General features: G+C 36.0%; 4 protein-coding genes across 11 annotated transcripts; 2 read left to right on the forward strand and 2 right to left on the reverse strand.

Moving 5' to 3' along the window:
- Positions 1-1,111: 1,111 nt before the first annotated feature.
- On the reverse strand, positions 1,112-2,421 carry LOC104778350 (uncharacterized). Its single transcript, XM_019242196.2, has 5 exons — positions 2,282-2,421; positions 1,832-1,957; positions 1,703-1,743; positions 1,350-1,418; positions 1,112-1,264 (listed from the first exon to the last, which is right to left on the reverse strand). Exons 1-5 carry the CDS (start codon positions 2,295-2,297, stop codon positions 1,250-1,252), a joined length of 267 nt encoding a protein of 88 aa, XP_019097741.1. The 5' UTR covers positions 2,298-2,421; the 3' UTR covers positions 1,112-1,249.
- Positions 2,422-2,763: 342 nt separating this feature from the next.
- Positions 2,764-7,326, forward strand: LOC104778355 (putative GTP diphosphokinase RSH3, chloroplastic). Of its 8 annotated transcripts, none has more exons than XM_087507112.1 (8): positions 2,871-3,909; positions 3,996-4,181; positions 4,279-4,739; positions 4,841-4,999; positions 5,086-5,428; positions 5,517-5,651; positions 6,124-6,528; positions 6,606-7,326. In XM_087507112.1, exons 1-8 carry the CDS (start codon positions 3,220-3,222, stop codon positions 6,624-6,626), a joined length of 2,400 nt encoding a protein of 799 aa, XP_087363238.1. In that variant the 5' UTR covers positions 2,871-3,219; the 3' UTR covers positions 6,627-7,326. The 8 variants fall into 8 exon arrangements, with proteins under 8 accessions (XP_010501084.1, XP_087363238.1, XP_087363237.1 ...); XM_087507111.1 differs by having other exon boundaries at positions 6,124-6,523; XM_087507113.1 differs by having other exon boundaries at positions 6,124-6,519.
- A 52-nt stretch (positions 7,327-7,378) lies between these two features.
- LOC104778352 (E3 ubiquitin-protein ligase SPL2) lies at positions 7,379-9,436 on the forward strand. The gene is made up of 6 exons (XM_010502781.3): positions 7,379-7,827; positions 8,095-8,193; positions 8,285-8,446; positions 8,547-8,668; positions 8,856-8,975; positions 9,060-9,436. The coding sequence occupies exons 1-6, from the start codon at positions 7,471-7,473 to the stop codon at positions 9,334-9,336; spliced, it is 1,137 nt and encodes a 378-aa protein (XP_010501083.1). The 5' UTR covers positions 7,379-7,470; the 3' UTR covers positions 9,337-9,436.
- Positions 9,384-11,669, reverse strand: LOC104778351 (nuclear transcription factor Y subunit A-5). The gene is made up of 5 exons (XM_010502780.3): positions 11,373-11,669; positions 10,546-10,842; positions 10,272-10,456; positions 10,012-10,185; positions 9,384-9,923 (listed from the first exon to the last, which is right to left on the reverse strand). Exons 2-5 carry the CDS (start codon positions 10,823-10,825, stop codon positions 9,630-9,632), a joined length of 933 nt encoding a protein of 310 aa, XP_010501082.2. The 5' UTR covers positions 10,826-10,842; positions 11,373-11,669; the 3' UTR covers positions 9,384-9,629.
- Between the last annotated feature and the right edge of the window lie 6,177 nt (positions 11,670-17,846).

A 17,846-nucleotide genomic window follows, 5' to 3' on the forward strand; every position in this document is an offset into this window, starting at 1 on the left:
TTATAATCAACTAAAATTAGAATAAATGATCATATACCTATTTGAAATTTTTAATCAATCGAACGTATAGATAGAAGATGTAACTAAACAACTGATGAACGTTTTCGCCTGCTGCTTATTTTATTTACACGTGAATAACATGCATATATATGACTTTTTCATTTTCCCGACCAATAATGAGGTCTAGTTTGCTTTGATTTAGACAAGAAAATTGTAAGAAAAAGGTTAAATAAATTGAATCAAAAGTCAAAATACAAAAACAGGTGTTGGTATTTTTGACTTTGAGACCGGTAAGTTGAACAGTATATATTGTCGTGATTAGTTTTGACGTCTATGATATTAATCGCAAGACTCAAACACGACCGTCGATTCTACACTATGGTAAACGACGACTCCCACAAGTCACGGAGGTTGAGCGGCTGAGCCTTGAGCGTAGACGCTGACCTGGCACACAAATGTAAAACTTGGCCACCAATTAAGACACTTGTCTAGTTTTGCTCCGTCCTCTTGAACCACGTGGCATATGTTTTTTTTTTTTTTTTCCTTCTTCGACAGTTCGTCGGTGTCCTTATCAAAAAAATGATTTCGTGAAGAAAATAAAAGTTTGCTAATAATAATTTTAACTTTTAGTTTTAGGTCTAGAAGCCGAGTGAAATGTATATGGGAATGTCTAAATTGTCCTTAAGGTACAGCACTGGGTGATTTGGGTTAAATATGTGATTAGGAGTCAACAACACTAAACACAAATAATATCTTACAGAAAAGAAGAATCAATCAACCACATTTCAAATGTTTATAGTTTATACAAACTAATGCAAACAAATGTTATTTTGATGACTTTCATTTCCTTCATCAACGGACGTAAGTGTTTGTACTACTTTCTTTTCTTTTTTTTTTTGTAAACGAGAAGAGAAAAAAATTGGGATTCCTCATCCACAAATAGATTTAATGAATCAAGAAAAAATCCCAACCAGACAAAATAAAAAACATTAGAATCTCAGCAGTGGATCCCACTTCCGACCATTTACTTGGTAATATCCTTATAACAGGAGGCAAGGAACTGCTTTGCTGCATCGTGAGTTAGTAGAGAATTGAAGCCAATAAGACGATATTGACAGCAGAAATGAACTAAAAGCTTCACTTAAATTGTCGTTGAAGTTGAATTAAAAAAGACAAGAACTTGAAACAAAGAATCTAAAACTTATATCTGTCTGGTTGTGTATACAAGCTTTCGGTGTTGGCATTTCTCTCACGCCTTTTTGATCTGCAAAGAGATGAATTATCCATCAGCATCACAAGCCATGTATTGAGAAAAAAAAACATGTGAGAACTGTTATCTTATTACAAACCTGTAGCAGCTCTGCGTCTTCCTGCACATTTTCATCATACAGAGATATTCCTAATTCTCTTCTGATATCCTGTAGTAAGCAAAAAGCATGAGTTATATACTAATGTTTATGATACAATGTTCTTGCAAAAAAATAAAACAGTGTTCAATGTTCATGCCTGAAATTAATTACAAAGCAGGAAATGGTTTTTTTTTCATTTTTTGTATGTGTGCGTGTGTTCATAGCCTAATTAATAATGGACAAAGACAAATCAAGAGCATAGAGATCATCATAACTCTGTGAAACAGAAACCAAATTTACACAACACAACTTATGAATAACATACAGATTATGTGATGCAGCAAAAAACATACCTCAACAGAAACTGTGTAAGCTATGTTCTTGTCAATGATATCTGAAAACAACGAAAGATCAAAGCACAAGAAACAAAAACTGTTTCGATTCTGATGATATAAATTATAAAGAGAGAAACTCATGGATACCTTTAGCATTTCTCGTTGTTTTGCAAAGTTGACATTCTGCACACTTGGTTGATTTTAAGACCAGCATATTGCCACACAAACCACATAACAAGAAACCACTTTCTCGAGATTTCTTCACTACAGAACCTTTTTTAACACAAAGACACCCAAAAAAAGCAAACGAATTAAATTAATGTAAACATATTTAAGCTTCATATCTCCATCAATGTAATCTAAAAATTAAACTATATGTTCTAAAACATCAAAATACAACTAAGAACTCTAACAAGCTCATACCCAGAATCTAAAAATCAAGACTTCAAAAAAAAAACGATGGATTCGTAATTCTCACCATGTTCACAAATTTACAATAACGATGTAACAAAAAAAGAGTTTCTACCATATATGGAATTGGAACTGCAAATCCCAGCTAAAAGATTCAAAACTGTATCGAGATTGATATGCCGATACCATTCAAGTTTAACATCTGCTTCAATCGGAGCTCTCTTCACCACCGCTTGTGAACCGGCATAGATCTCCTCTGCTCTCCGTGAATTTCCTCTTCTCTCAAAGGCTAGCCGAGAAGCATGCGATGTTGGCAATTTCGGACCACCCGCATGAACGCGGTCGTGAGCGGACAAAATCCGTTTGACCCGCAAACGAAATGGGCCGAGTCCGCGAGACCCACCAATTTTTGGGCATGAAATTAAGAACCCATGCCCGATCCGCTATGGTACTTAACAGACCATGCCCGCGGACCTTAGGCCTAAATGACATCCCTAGTTTCAATCCATGAAGAATGATAATGTTTTTTAAAAAAAAAAAAGTTGTAATCATATTTTAAATTCGGAAAGAAAGATTAGTGAGTGTGTAAAGAATCAGATCGAACAAAAAGTACCCGAAAATGGTTTATTTATAGATTTATGGATAACGACATTACTAAAATAACAATTAGAGTCAGTAATCCTCTGGTTAAACAGAAAAGGGTAATTAAGTAATTTCGTTATGCTCAGCTTCGCCTCGATTGCTGGATTTAACGGGCGAATAAGAACGGATACCCACCACCACCACCACCAGACTCCAACGATAGATTATTTTGATTTCTTTCTTTCTTTGGAAATCATTCAAGTAGAAGAAAAACAAAATTTCTCAATTTCTCTCTCACAATCTCTTTGTTTTCTCTGATTTAATTAGGTTTTCCCCTTTTCAATTTCGTGTTTTGGAATTGTATATACTTTAGATTCGATTTATTCATAGATCTACGATTTTAGAGCTTTCTAGGAAAAATTTCTTCGTTTTCCCGAGAAATTGACGAAGCTTTTGGAGTCGATTCCAAGATTTCTTACGATTTTCGAATTTGATTTCTTAACGATTTCCGAATCAGAAGAACCCAGAGAAGAGAGTTTCAAATGGTGGTAGCGACGACCATAGCGCTTTACGCCAGTCCAGCGAGCACTGTGTGCTCTACAGCTCACCAGATCAACGCTCATATCTCTTGTGATCTCGAACTCAACTCCAGGTCTTCACCGGGGTCTTCTTTTACGTCTTCCCCCACAATCGGAGGTCTCTCTTTTCTTTTCTCCGGCGCATCCGTCAAATCATCGACCTCTTCCTCCTCTTCGTTGCATCCGACGGTAGGAGATGAGTTGGCTTCGATACGCTATGATCGTAACGACGATTGGACCTTAAGTGGCTCCTTCTGTTATTCTCCGAGCAAATTCATCGGTTCTTCGTACCTTAAACGTGATCACCATAGCCCTGTCTCGGTGCTTCATGGTCCGATCTCATCTAGCAACAGTCCTCCGATGAGGATTTCAAGAGATCGGAACTTAGATGGTGGCTCTGCTCTCCGTGTGGGATCTAGCAGATTGTTCAATGATTTCGTCAGGAAAGCTATTGGCTCTTGTGTTGATTACGATACAGACTCTGTTCTTGTCGATGAGCAGCTACCGTTCGCCATGGACGATGGTTTCGAAGGAGAACGAAGACAACCATATGCCATGGATTTGCTTAGACGTGCTCAATTGAAACACAAAATCTTCCAAGATGAATCTGTGGTCAAAGCTTTTTACGAAGCTGAGAAAGCTCATAGAGGACAAGTGTGTGATTGTGAAGAAGAACTTAAATCTCACTAATTTTTCTGTAATCTTGGTTTTGATTTTGCTAATTGATGTGTTTGAATCAGATCAGAGCAAATGGTGATCCTTACCTGCAACATTGTGTGGAGACTGCAATGTTGTTAGCTGACATTGGAGCTAATTTGACCGTTGTTGTTGCTGGTATTTTACATGATACTTTAGACGATTCGTTCATGAGCTATGATTATATTCTCAGAACTTTTGGATCAGGAGTTGCTGATCTTGTGGAAGGGGTAAGTAAAGTAACAGCTCTGAATATGTTTCAGCTAAAAGCTTGTTTTATGGTTGAGACTTTAGATTTAATTGAGTCCTCTCTTCTTATTGCGTTAGGTGTCTAAGTTGAGCCAATTAAGTACACTTGCTCGGGAAAACAACACATCATGTAAAACCGTTGAAGCAGATCGTTTGCATACTATGTTTCTTGCAATGGCAGACGCGATAGCTGTTCTTATAAAGTTAGCTGATCGGTTACATAACATGATGACGCTCTATGCTTTGCCGCCAGTGAAACAACAAAGGTTTGCTAAAGAGACTCTAGAGATATTTGCACCTTTGGCTAATCGTTTAGGAATATCTACCTGGAAAGTTGAGCTTGAAAATCTGTGTTTCAAGCATCTCCATCCTTATCAGCACCATGAGATGTCCGATATGCTTGAGGATTCGTTCGATGAAGCTATGATTACTTCTGCGATTGACAAATTGGAGCAAGCGCTTAAGAAAGAAGGCATTTCTTACCATGTTCTCTCTGGACGACACAAGAGCTTGTATAGTATCTACTGCAAGATGTTAAAGTAAGTTCTCATTTCCTCTTTATTCGAAAGTGCTTGTTGGTTTATCAGTTTCACTAAGATAATGGAGAGAACCAGAATACTGACACTTCATTCTATGTCAGGAAAAAGCTAACCATGGATGAAATTCATGACATTCATGGCTTACGTTTGATTGTTGACAATGAGAAAGATTGTTACAAGGCTTTAGGAGTAGTTCACAAGCTATGGTCTGAAGTTCCTGGAAAGCTGAAAGATTACATTTCTCATCCCAAGTTCAACGGGTAGGTTCTGCAAACCGGCTGTAGCTTATAATGATGCAGGCTACTTCATTCTCTAATCATCTGAGTTTGGGCTTTTGGAATTTTAGGTACCAATCTTTGCATGCAGTAGTAAGGGGTGATGGAACTATTCCGCTTGAAGTTCAAATACGCACAAAGGAGATGCATTTGCAAGCTGAATTTGGGTTTGCAACTCACTGGAGATACAAGGAAGGTGACTGCAAACACTCATCATTTGTGCTTCAGATGGTTGAATGGGCAAGATGGGTTGTGACCTGGCATTTTGAAACCATGAGCAAAGACAAATCCTCGATCTGCTCTTCAGAGCCCTTGTGCAGTTTCCCATCTCACGTTGAAGATTGTCCATTTTCTTATAAGCCTAATGGCAACCAAGAAGGACCACTTTATGTCATTGTAATTGAAAATGAGAAGGTTAGTTAATCGTAAACACCTTCAAATTCTTCTCATTGAAGATGTTTCTTTGATTGGAGTATAATTTGATAAACCTGAAAAAATGCAGATGACTGTGCAAGAGTTTCCTGCGAATTCCACAGTTTCGGACCTGTTAAGTAGAGCAGGACCAGGAAGCTTGAGATGGTCAATGTACAGCATCCCGGCAAAGGAAGAGCTAAGGCCAAGACTAAACCAGACACCTGTAAGTGATCTAAAATGCAAGCTGAAAATGGGAGATATGGTGGAGCTGACTCCAGCCATACCTGACGAATCTCTGACTGAATACAGAGAGGAAATTCAGCAGATGTATGATAGGGGGCTTGCGTTTTCACGCCCTCACCGTGCAGCTGCTGGGACCATGGTTGGCTGGGGAAGCTAACAGATTCTCTTAATTACCTTTGTTCATGTATATATTCTATAGTTGCATATATAGTAATGCTTCAGAAGATTTGTTGTATCTTTGGTATTGTGATTTCCACACAACAGTGTATATATATATATATATATATATTGCTCATATGTTCTACGAAAACTGACTCTGGTCATTAATATATGATTCTCTTACATTCTACTCCTTGATACCACATATGGTCATTAATAATAATTCTGCTACTACATTTTGATACATAATAACATAATAGACTTTTTGTGTATCTACTTCTTGGGTCTTGTAGAGAGAGGGGAAGAGACTCTTTGGGGAGTTTGACCTGGGAGGTCTGATGTTTGTTGTTGCTGCTGTTCTCGCGAGGACTGTGCAGGATCTGTCATTTCTTCATCATCCTCAGTTTCTTCAGGTTCTGTGGAAGCTGACTTCCTTGTTATCACAAGCTGGTAGTTTGGGCTCAGCAATGTGTCCTGTTCGGGTGGGAGAGGAACACCCGGTCCTGCTATCGATTTTGGCAAAGGGATCTTGTTCCTACTTGCAGCAAGCTCTAGCAGAACCTAAATCAAACATCCAACAACAGAGACATCGAGATTCCAAAATCAAACGACATGGATTTAGCAAACGAAAACATTTGAGGTTCTCAGTAATGCAACTTATGTGGCAAGAGGGTTACTGTTCACAAATCGTAAGTAAGGTGATACTTCCCTAATGATCATTCACATAGCAGCTAACCAAATGACTCTGGCCATATCATATCTCACTCTTTCTCAGACAACAATCTCAAGAAAATGAAACAAGGAATCGTCAACAACAATGCATACCTCTCTTGGAGGTGGCTATGAGAAGCTGAAATTAACTTTGGACTGAATAGCGAGCTTCACATCATCACAGTCAATGTTGGATTTGCTAGCATGCTCTGAGTAAACCTGAGCATCTGTCAACACTTCCACCACATACCGGTACCATAACTCCAGAAACTGGTGTATCACATTCACACGAGGCTCATAGTCCTCCACACCCATCGACTTAAGCAGAGATTTCACAATCTTAGCATCTCTAGGTACATCCTCTTCACCTTCTCCAGCCATGTTCTCAATTACGCACCTTTTTACACAAAAAAGCACAAACAAACATCAAATAGATAAGAATTGGAGCTTCACGAGTCAGAGAAAAACGAAGATGGAGATATGAAAGAAGAGATTTTAACCTAGCTTCATCAATAAGTACCAAAACAGGAGTTTTTATACCATATAGAGGCGATGAATACCTAGCGCGAAACAGATTTGGTGGAGCGGTAGTGGCAGGAACACGACAGAGGTTGATGAAATCGGCGACTAATCTCTCTCCCACTCTTAGATCTGCTCCACCTATGGTTCTTGTTTGTAAATCTGACATAACGTTGAGGGTAAACTGGAATATACGTAAAACGCTATTTATTTATTTCGTTTAGCGGTTCCGAGTAGCTGAAATGGGGGTAATTTAGTCTTTTGCAGTTAACTCGTGCATAGGCCCATTAAAGACCCAAATTACCGTCGTATGAATCTATCTTTAATACCGTTGTATGATTCTATCTTTAATTTAGTCTTCACTCGTCCCGTTGTGCGTGTCTGCGTGGAAATTTGGTAAAATTACCATTATGTCCTCGCCGGAGCGTGCCATTCTCAATCTATTGCTTGACCTCGCTCTCTCCTTCGACGGCGCAGTCCTCGGACTGACTTTAGCTATAAGCGCCGTCGGTTCTGCTATCAAGTGTGCATCTACCAACGCCGCCTTGAACAAGATCAACGATGCACCCGAAGTCTCCGTCGCTGACCTCCGATCACTTCTTCCGGCGTCTGAAGACAAATCTGAGACTAACGAGCACGGGACCAGCCCTGATCAGCGGCTCGTTGTGGTTCGTGGATTCGTCAGACCGAAGATTACCGGTGACGACAACGTGTTAATCTCGTCGGAGACTGGAGATAAAGCTCTTATTATCCAGAGAACGCAAACGGTACACTTACTTAAACACACCAATTTATTTGAAACAGTTTTGTGAATTTTGCTGCATACAAATTGCATTTGACCTAATTTTGTTTTATGTTTCTCTCAAAAGGCTTAACTTTGGATGATTTGGTTCATGATTAGATTTTACATAGTGATTGGTTAAGTTACCATCAAGATTATGTGATTTGGTGTTGCTGTGATCATCTCAGAAGGGAAATATATGTTTTGGGGACAAGTTGAATCCTTTTCTAATGTCTATCATTTTTGTTTACAGTATGTGTATAGTGGATGGAAGAGATTGTTCCACTCGACTGGTTACCGGTTTATGTTGGAGAGGTCTATGCCCAAGCAAGGAGTTGATTTTATGAGAAAGGTAAATTTTGTTTGCCTTCTTCACTCTTTAGCAGCTTTCAGAGGTTTCAACTTTGGCTCTATCCATGACTAAAATCGTTTGCTTTGTGCAGGTCCCATTTGTCATTGTAGGAAATGATCAACAATCGCAGTCTAGTTATCTCCTTGTTAATATGGATGGTTCAAGGCAACCTCTTCCGCTTACCACTGTGTATAATCGTTTGCAGCCTATTAATACTTCGTTTCTTCAAGCCTTTCTGTTCCCCGAGTATCCTGTGAGTATTTTTTTGTAAAGAAAGCTCTGGTTTTGAGAACCTATGGTTACTTGTTCTTGGCTACTTCCTTCCTAACTTTTGTAATTCTTTCTCTTTCAAGGTCGGTCTGCTTGATGTGGAGAAGATTTTACCACCTGGGAAAGATATAACAGCTGTTGGCATCTGCAGTTTTAAGAATGGAGTTCCTGAAATCAAATCGTGCCAAGATCTTCCTTATTTCTTGTAAGATACTTTTTTCTCGCCAATGATGAAATATTGAAATTATATATCTGCCTGCTAGCTAGCTCAAATGAATACATCATCTTCTTCTTTTTGTTTTCTCAACTGATCATTTGACAATACTTAGTCCATTGTTGCAAAATGGATCTATTGCTGTTCATATATAAATCTTATTGAATAATCTTTGCAGATCAGAGATGACCAAGGACCAGATGATAGAGGAACTTATGGATCAGACCGGCTTAATATTCTTAGGCAGTGTTATCTTGGGCATTGTCTCTGTTGGCATCCTTAGCTATGCTGCTGTCAGGTACTGGAGTTGTGTGAGATCAAATATAGTTATAGATCTGGGCAATGTTTTGATACCAAATCTGTTTAACTGTCTTATCTTCAGGACCTGGAATAGATGGAAACTACGGAACCATCAGAGAGAGCTGCCACAGAGACCAAGTGAACCCATAGTCGATGATGAACCCGAGGATGCAGAGGAAATCCCAGATGGAGAATTGTGTGTGATCTGCGTGACAAGAAGGAGAGTACCTGCGTTTATTCCCTGTGGACATGTAGTATGTTGCAGGCTATGTGCTTCAACCGTTGAACGAGAGTTAAACCTTAAGTGTCCAGTTTGTCTTCAGAGCATTAGGGGATCTATGCGTGTATATTACTCCTAATGACTCTGAATCTTTTCTTCTCATTGTATCTAAATAGGGTAATGCAATTTGTACTCAAAAGAATCCGAAATTTTCATTTAACAAAATAGTTTGACAATGATTTGAAAAGTTCTTCAAGTCACTCTATATAGAGTGAGAGATTGCAGAGGATATGAAAGCAAAGTTTTTAAAGGAAGAATTTTTGTAAAGAAACCGATAAGAAAAAGTAGCCAAGGATGACTTCCCGTCATATATGATCACCAGTCGCCGGAATTAGTCGGAGTTCTCCCGGAGCAAGATCCTTCTCAGGTGCCTCAAGTCCCTGACATGAGAGCTGAGACATGGTGTGTTGATGGATAACCTGAGAATCTGAACTGCGGGTTTTGGAACATGTTGATACGGTTTAAACTGGAGCTCGGTGTGATTGAACTAGAGCCGATACCGCTTCCACCACCGCGAGGGCTCTTAGAGAAATTCTGTGCATTTGCCATTTGAGAAGAACACAGAGAGTTTGATGATTCTTGAAGCTTCTTTGTATTGAGGAAACGTCCACCGGAGCCTCTAGCTCTCTTTAAAGCATGAAGATGGCGAGACTCATGTAGGTACGGCTACAGAAAAAAGAAAACAAAACTTTGTTACTCACTCCTGAATTGCATCGAATCATCTTAGGTCTTCTGAGTGAAAAAAGATTCATACTTTACGGCATTTGATGAGTTTGTTCTGAGCTTCGAGTTTAGCACGGTGCTTCCTGCGACGGAGGATTGCATGATACTGTTTCGCATTGACAAATATTGGTTCATTCTCTTGAATGTTATGAGGCAATGGCACTCTTGAAGAAACCAAACCCATCATCTCTAAATGTGGCAGCACCTGCACAAAAAGATTTTCCAATCAACCAATCAATGCGCCAACATCAGTTCAGAATTGTGAAAGCACAAGGCTTCACAGCATATTACCGTTGGTGTTGATGCATATTCATGAGGCAAGAAACCATTGAAATGTGATGTTTCAGCACATTGAAGAGACCAAGGTGTTTGACCACAAGTAGGAGGAGGAAACACAGAATCTTGAGAAACCATCGACGAGGTGGTAGTTGACTTGGTATATCTTTCAATAGGCTTTCCCGAGTTTCCGATGTACCCTGCATCAACCAAAGACAAGAAGAGAAACCCATTAGCGTTTTTTAGGCAATGCGATTGGTGTTCAAAAAATCAGTTAATTTTATTTGACCTGAGAGATGTGTATTAACAGTGCTGCATCCATAACGGTTACGTGCTTCAAAGCTTGCAACTTCACCACCGCTGCCGCCGCCGCCTGATTCTCCCGTAGATTGTGTTGAGGATGAATCTTGATCTTGCAGCTGCAAACTCGAATGTTTCATCCCAGGGAATTGTGTAGTAGACATCATCATATCTTTTGTCAAGGTGAAAGATTCAGATCCTTGAATGTTTGAATTTGTTGGCATTGAGTTTCCCCAAGATGAATCTTTCCTTTGATGAAACACTTGCATTGTCTTCAAATCTTTAGCTAAATGTCCAAACCAAACAAAGTCTAGTCATAAGTCAACTTTTTTTTACCATGATCCCCAAAAATCAAACAAACCCAAGAGAGAAAATGAAACCAAAAAGATCATAAACACAAAGATTCCAGGTTCAATCACATAGTAAGATTGCTAAATGATCTGAAGGGTTTCTAAAGATTCAAACTTTGAACATGGCTAAGAACTTACACAACATGCAAACACAAAGAGAGTGAGAAGAGAAACAGAAACTGAAAAATTTTAAACTTTCTGGGATTTTTGAATAGAAGGAATCAGCTCATCTTTCACGCGAACCTAGTAGAAGAAATCAAATCTCTTTAGAACTTACTGATCCAACCAAACATAGAAACCAAACAGAGTTTTCTCTCTCATCACTCAAAAATTGAGTTTTTTTTTTTTTTTAGTTTTTTAATTACATCATCAGAAGTAAAAATGGAGCAACATAATCATAACACACTACCAAATAAATTAAGCGAACAAGAAAGAGAGAGCGAGAGAGAGAGAGAGAGAGAGAGACCTTTGGTGTTTTGGATTTGGTAAGAGATGGAGAGAAAGAGAAGTTAAGTAATCAGCTTGAGATTATGATGGTGAATTGATGATGATGATGATGATAATGAAGATGAAGATGATGATGATGCATGTCTCCTTCCTCAGAACATGGCTGTTTCTTTCTTCTCTCTCTCTCTCTCTCTCTCTCTCTCTTCCTCTGTCTTTGCAAATTGGGTATTGGATATGGCTTAAAAGACTAATGTTGACTCCTTTTCACTTCTTTTTTTTATATGTTTTTTTTCTTCTTTTTCTCTGAACAAATACCAAATTTATTTTCACACACAATATAGTATTAGTTAAAGAATAGTTAATTCCCTTTAATAGAAGTATTTTTTGTTTCCATTTCTAATTTTTTTGCAGAGTTTGACATTTCTAATTATGGTAATTTTGTTTATATTTTATTATTTATTCATATTGTTTATGCTTCAAAATTATATGTATATTGCAAATATCTTCATGTGGCAATTTTAATTATCAAATTTAGGAAGCGTGTTTGGTTTTATTAGAAAGTTCTAGAAAATATGTAGGCAACAATAGAGAAAAAAAATATTGTAAATATAAACGTAGAAATGCCACGAGTATATAATTTTGATAAGGATCTATATATATATATATATATATATGTATAAAGTGATTTTTTTTTCTTTGCTCTGAGTCTTTCTGATTTTCATATGTATGAAGTGAATAAGTGATGTTAAAATGAATAGAATGTTAGGAAGAAGAATATTAGTTACGAAAAAAAAAAATATGAATAGTTTTGAAAATATAGAAATGAAGCCATTCTTGCCACCTGTTAAATATTTTGGAGTGAAAATAAGGTGGTATATTTTATAAAGAAATTTTCACATAACACATTAAAAAAACATTTTCTTTCATGGTTTGACAAAGTCAATTACACTTTTTATAGAATAGCCAGAAGGTCATTTTTGGACAATAATGTCCATATAACCAAACTATATTAGTTTGCTTTCTCTTCCAAATGTAACATGACTTTATTTTAGCTGTTTTTTAATTATATATAAAAAAATTAAAAAAAAAATTGAAGAGAGAAAACAAAAAGTTGAGATATTTTGTGGTGAAAAAAAACAATTGGAAACCAGAAATTGTTCATGGCCGAGTAGAGAGAAATGGAAACCAGAAATTGTTCATGGGCGAGTAGAGTTCTAGTCGGAGTGTTAAAGTTCATTCATATTTAGATCTATGCAACTGACTTAAACATCCTAATAATTAACAAAAAAACTTAGAAATATAAGGTTATCAAACTTAAAATATGTCAAAATATGCTAGATTTACATGAGTTTTATGTAAAAAACATTAAAAGGTAAAAAAAACAAAGGAGTATGAAAAACTGAAAATGACGGCAGCAAAATTAGGGTAGCAAAAGAGAGAACTTAGGTTGAAGATGACTGGGAAATTACAATTATACCTTTCATTTGTTATAGACTTATGGACGAACACAAAAAACATTATGTACATACACAAAAAAATTATGTACCTATATGACTTTATTGACTTAAACGTACATAGAACAACTAAAAACGAACTATACATCATATATGTACATGAATATATTGATTTAAACATACACATTCATACCAAGTCTTGCAAAATAAAAACGTTAAATATCTTGTCGTTTTATATTACCTATATATATATATATTGTAATATTTTGTATGATGCAACTAGAGTTTATAGGAATGTTAAATGCACAATAAACCTACCAATGTCATCTTCCTAGATGTTACGCATGTGAACAAGTTTCTAGTTGAGAGTGTTGATCAACACCATAGGAATGTACTGTTCTAGCAATTATCAATGGAAAATCAAGTTTCCACCAAAGGTTTAAGAACTTGATGATTTCTGTAAGACATCTATGGCTGGGAAAAAAGAGTAAAATTAACCCTAAGTGCTTACATTTGTCTTTTGGATTTATTATGTGGTGATAAATTGGAAATTTAGTACACCAATTATTTTGTGTCATTTTATTTGTTGTTGTGTATGTATGTTAGAATTTCTACGATGCTATGTATATACAACAGAAACTTAAGTTATAGATTGGATTCGGGTTTGGGTTTTTGAATCTATGATACAGAAAGTGGAATTGCTCATATTCATAAATATCTTCTTTTTTTTGTTATTTATTTCATTGTCGACAAATAATTTATTGTTAACTCAATTTCAAACTAAGTGAACCCAAACAAATTATATAAAATATAAGTATTATTTTGACTTAGCAATTAAAATATATATATATATATATATATATATATATATATATTGTTCTAACATACATAACCTTTACTTATAACATGTAACGCCCCGACTGCCACCTCTTAGTGGACTCCATGTCCAATCCCAGTTCATGGGCCTACTTTCCTTAACAGGCCTCACGTTCTCTCACTAGGACCGTGAGCCCATCTATATCTGACGGCCGGTTTGCTACGTCCGAGAGGTTTTAAAGACTTGTTATCGTCCCTACAAATCACCAAATGATCTTTCCCTGTATTTTGTCCTCACTCGCACAGTTCCGACAGTCACTTCCCGGAAGGTCACCCATCCTGAGACTACTCCAGCTCAAGCACGCTTAACTCTGGAGTTCTCTTAGGCCCCTTGACCAAAAAGATAAGTGCACTTTTGTGACATAGGTGGCCAAATCAATTCTTTTAAACCTCTCCGCAAGTCTCTGAAACTAGGGTGTTACAATTTTCTTTTAAACCTCTCCGTAAGTCTCTGAAATCAGGGTGTCACATAACCACTACTCAATAGTGTACATATATATATATATGTTTGTGTATGATTGTTTGACTAACCTCTCTAATTGGCCCCACACAAGATTTAATGAATCGTTTTTCCTATCATGATCGTTATCTCGTCTCTCAAGTCCATATTAACTCACGTACATACATGTTTTTAAATGTTTTTTTCTAGTATGTTACATCAAAAATTAATTAAAATGAAAACTATTTAAATGTGTATGTACACAAAACATACAAATTAATATTATGTATGTACATGGTTATGTTAATATTTAAAATTGTATCTAAAGACACAATTCATAATAAGAATAATTACATACACAATGCCTACATGGAATACACAACGCCTACATAAAACCCTAGACTAAATACGTACACAATCGTAGCTCTTTGACAAAAAATACGTACACAATCTTTGTATTGACTTATATGTACAACAACCCCTAAACATTAAACCCTAAACCGTGAACGTACACGATATTGACTTAAACGTACACAATATTTATATAAACATAAATAATAAACTCTAAAACATTTACGTACATGATCGTATTGACTTAAACATAGATGTTCTGACTTAGTATTGTCACAAGTTTAATCAACGACTAAAAAATACGAGTAATTAAAAAATAGAGAAGTAACTAAAACATAGATGTTCTGGATTAGCGGTCAGCGACTAAAAAATACAATTAACTTGAGATCCAAGTTAGAGGGAGTACACCGGCAACACCGTAAAAGCAGTCGCAACGACACTCTTTAGTCTTTCCAACATTCGCTGGAAAAACGAGCAACACCAGCGACAACAAATGAAATGAACAAAGAAAAATAGAGAGCAGGGACTGGAAAAGAGAAATTCAGTGTAATTTATTGGTCGCCGGAGGTGTGGCAGCGATCGTGAAAAGAACATAGCCCATATATAACTTAGTGATAGGCGTACATGAGGTATATTCAATACAATGATGATTTAATTTATAAACATATTATTGAAAAAAATTTGATGGTATATTTGTAAAATACATGCTGCAAATAAGGTTTTATATGCATAGCAATTATTTCAAATGTGTACGTGCACATAAAAACATAGTGTATACGTAGTAATACTAATATGAAATTGTCTTCTTCAATAATATAATAAGATTCAAAGTTAAAAAACAAATAGAATAAGAAATCAAAAAAAATATATATATATATATATATATATATATATAGTAAATTGGATCTTAAAGGATAGAAAAAAACGAATTAGAATTCAAAGTTAAAAACTAAAAATAATTAGGAAAGTAAAAAGAGAGAAAATATGAAAACAAAAAAAAAACAGAAATCAAAATAATATAATTGTTTTTAATATTTTTTAATTGTTTTGTATGAGTATTGTAGCAACTGACTAATATAATTTTTTTCTTTTCCTTATGTGGTTATTGTAGCAACCAGATTTTAGTCATTTAGTTGAAACAATTATATTCAAAGAAAAAATTATATTGTAACAACCAGATTATATTGTAGCAACCAGATTTAGTTGAAACAATTATATTGTAGCAACCAGATTTTAGTCACTCAAAGGGAAACAATTTTAACTGACTTAATAAGTATAAGTGTTTAGTTTCTTTGCTTCAAGGGTTTAGTTGTCCAGAACTATGGAGGTGGCTAACACATGAAAAGTGTTTTTCACTTTGACTTAAAGTGAATAAAAAAACATGAACAGTTGCTATTTTATGAAATTTACCCTATTTTATAATGCCTATTTGGTTAGTAAAACTATACTTGAACTTTAAAACAGTGATACTACATGTTTTGCTTTGTGTAGTTTTTATGGAAATGTTACATTTTTTATTTTGTTTTATAAGAAAAATTACAGGGATTCTAAGGTTCAAAGGTTTTAAGAATCATATTCTACTCCTACGTTGTTTCATAACAAATGTGCAGAATAACATATTTTGTATATTATAGTGAAAGGTAGGTATTTTTATCTAAACGTGTTTTTTTCATCTGTCTTTTTTGTTTTTGTAAGAAGGTCTGTTTTTATTTTTATTTTTAAATACAAAAGCAAAAGTTTAAGTGGAAGGTTGTCAACATCTCTTTATAGCGCAATCAATATTGCATTTAAGCGAATAAATGAAATTGTTTTTGCAAGTCAAGCAAAGCGAAGATCCCTTTTTCAGTTTTCTTTCTTTATTCACATTTCTTGATGCACAGCACATCACAGCTTCCCCAAAAACACAAACCGATGAATCCTAATTTGGTAGTTTCTTCTGCAGTATCTCTCTGCATTTAATCCACAAACTCTGTATAGTAGTAATTATTAGCATGACAAAAGAAAAAGAAAACATTAACAATATATGTAAAATAAAGGAAGTTATTTTTTTTTTTTTACAATTATACCCTACATATTAAGTTATTGGAGATGAGTATGTTCGAAAAAGAGCCAACTAGAGTACCGATAAGCATATATGAGAAAAAAACAAAAACTTCGTGTTCTTGCACATTTCGCAAGTTTATCGGCATGAATATTATCCTCTAAAGAAATATATCTAATACTAAAATTAGCAAATCGATCTCTAAAATGAGTAACGTCCTTCAATTCTGATGAAAATGTTGGCAAATCTTTGATATTATACGTCATCTTTAGGAGGTCTAAACAATTCGTAAAAAAAAAATTTTATCCAAGTCCAAGGCTAATAAGCACTTCATAGCCCAAACAAGGGTATCTAACTCTGCATGTAAAAGGGATAGGCTTTTACATGATCACAACACTTAAGGGAATGTCCGTAGATTTTGATCAAGTGCACCAAAGTCTCTACCACGCCCATATTTTATAGTTTCCTCCTCCGCTCCACATAGGACAATCCTTATCTCTACCAATATGGCGATAATATAAGCGTTAGTATGTTGCTAAGCACCTAGTCACACATTACCACACAAAATGATTCAGCTTTCATGATGTTTTTAACTTCCATGTTTGCGGCTTGAGTGTCGTAACACTAGGCCCCTAAGGAGGGAGTTTGCAAACAGGGCTAGAGATAGCTCTTGCGGATTCGTATCCAGACTTAACAGTTTAGTTTCCAGACTTTGTCAAGGTCCAAAAATAACCGTCCCTCGAAGCATTTAAGCTTAGTTTAATTCCCAAAATAAGGTTAATTTCTTTCAGGGAGAAGAGTTCCTCCATTTTCCACTTTTTTTTGTTGAAATCGATCAAAGTATTAACACAAATTAAGAGATTTCGCTCATTAATTAATCCTTGTGGCAGTTATGCTAGCGTATCTAGGATCTATGGTTCAGCCTATATGCATGTGTTGAATTAGCCCTGGGCATTTTAACCGAATCTGATATCCGAACCCGAACCCGACCCAAAGTAAGCAGTTCAGTTCGGGTTAGGGTGTTCAATAATACGCGATCGGATTTGGGATTTATGAAGATCAGATACCCGATCGGGTTCAGTATTATCTGATACCCGAAGTCAATCCGAACTAATCCGAATATATATAAACACATATATAATATGTATGTATTCTTAACCTTAAATCCCTAATCAGCTAATCCCTTACCTTTGGTCTCTCAGGTGTTCAACGAATCCCAACTCGACCAGGAGACATCGTCATCAGTTATGTTAGGTACTCCACCGTTGGTTCTTCCATGCTCAAGAACGTTCATCCTTTCGTCGCTGATTATGGATTTGGCTTTGTTCGTGT

The sequence above is a fragment of the Camelina sativa genome, chromosome 3 (assembly GCF_030686135.1).
Source record: "Camelina sativa cultivar CO46 ecotype springtype chromosome 3, ASM3068613v1".
Lineage (NCBI taxonomy): Eukaryota > Viridiplantae > Streptophyta > Magnoliopsida > Brassicales > Brassicaceae > Camelina > Camelina sativa.

Excerpts from the sequence above, each read along its gene's own strand:
- LOC104778352 (XM_010502781.3), top strand. The coding sequence starts at position 7,471 with ATGTCCTCGCCGGAGCGTGCCATTCTCAATCTATTGCTTGACCTCGCT. Across the intron at positions 8,669-8,855 it reads CAAGATCTTCCTTATTTCTT|ATCAGAGATGACCAAGGACC; the intron begins GTAAGATACTTT and ends TAATCTTTGCAG. Across the intron at positions 8,976-9,059 it reads CTTAGCTATGCTGCTGTCAG|GACCTGGAATAGATGGAAAC; the intron begins GTACTGGAGTTG and ends TCTTATCTTCAG.
- LOC104778351 (XM_010502780.3), bottom strand. The coding sequence starts at position 10,825 with ATGCAAGTGTTTCATCAAAGGAAAGATTCATCTTGGGGAAACTCAATG. Across the intron at positions 10,457-10,545 it reads TGTTAATACACATCTCTCAG|GGTACATCGGAAACTCGGGA; the intron begins GTCAAATAAAAT and ends TGGTTGATGCAG. Across the intron at positions 9,924-10,011 it reads AACTCATCAAATGCCGTAAA|CCGTACCTACATGAGTCTCG; the intron begins GTATGAATCTTT and ends TTTTTTCTGTAG.
- LOC104778350 (XM_019242196.2), bottom strand. Across the intron at positions 1,744-1,831 it reads AACAACGAGAAATGCTAAAG|ATATCATTGACAAGAACATA; the intron begins GTATCCATGAGT and ends CGTTGTTTTCAG. Across the intron at positions 1,419-1,702 it reads CTTACACAGTTTCTGTTGAG|GATATCAGAAGAGAATTAGG; the intron begins GTATGTTTTTTG and ends TGCTTACTACAG.
- LOC104778355 (XM_087507111.1), top strand. The coding sequence starts at position 3,220 with ATGGTGGTAGCGACGACCATAGCGCTTTACGCCAGTCCAGCGAGCACT. Across the intron at positions 4,182-4,278 it reads TTGCTGATCTTGTGGAAGGG|GTGTCTAAGTTGAGCCAATT; the intron begins GTAAGTAAAGTA and ends TTATTGCGTTAG. Across the intron at positions 5,652-6,123 it reads CAAGACTAAACCAGACACCT|AGAGAGGGGAAGAGACTCTT; the intron begins GTAAGTGATCTA and ends TGGGTCTTGTAG.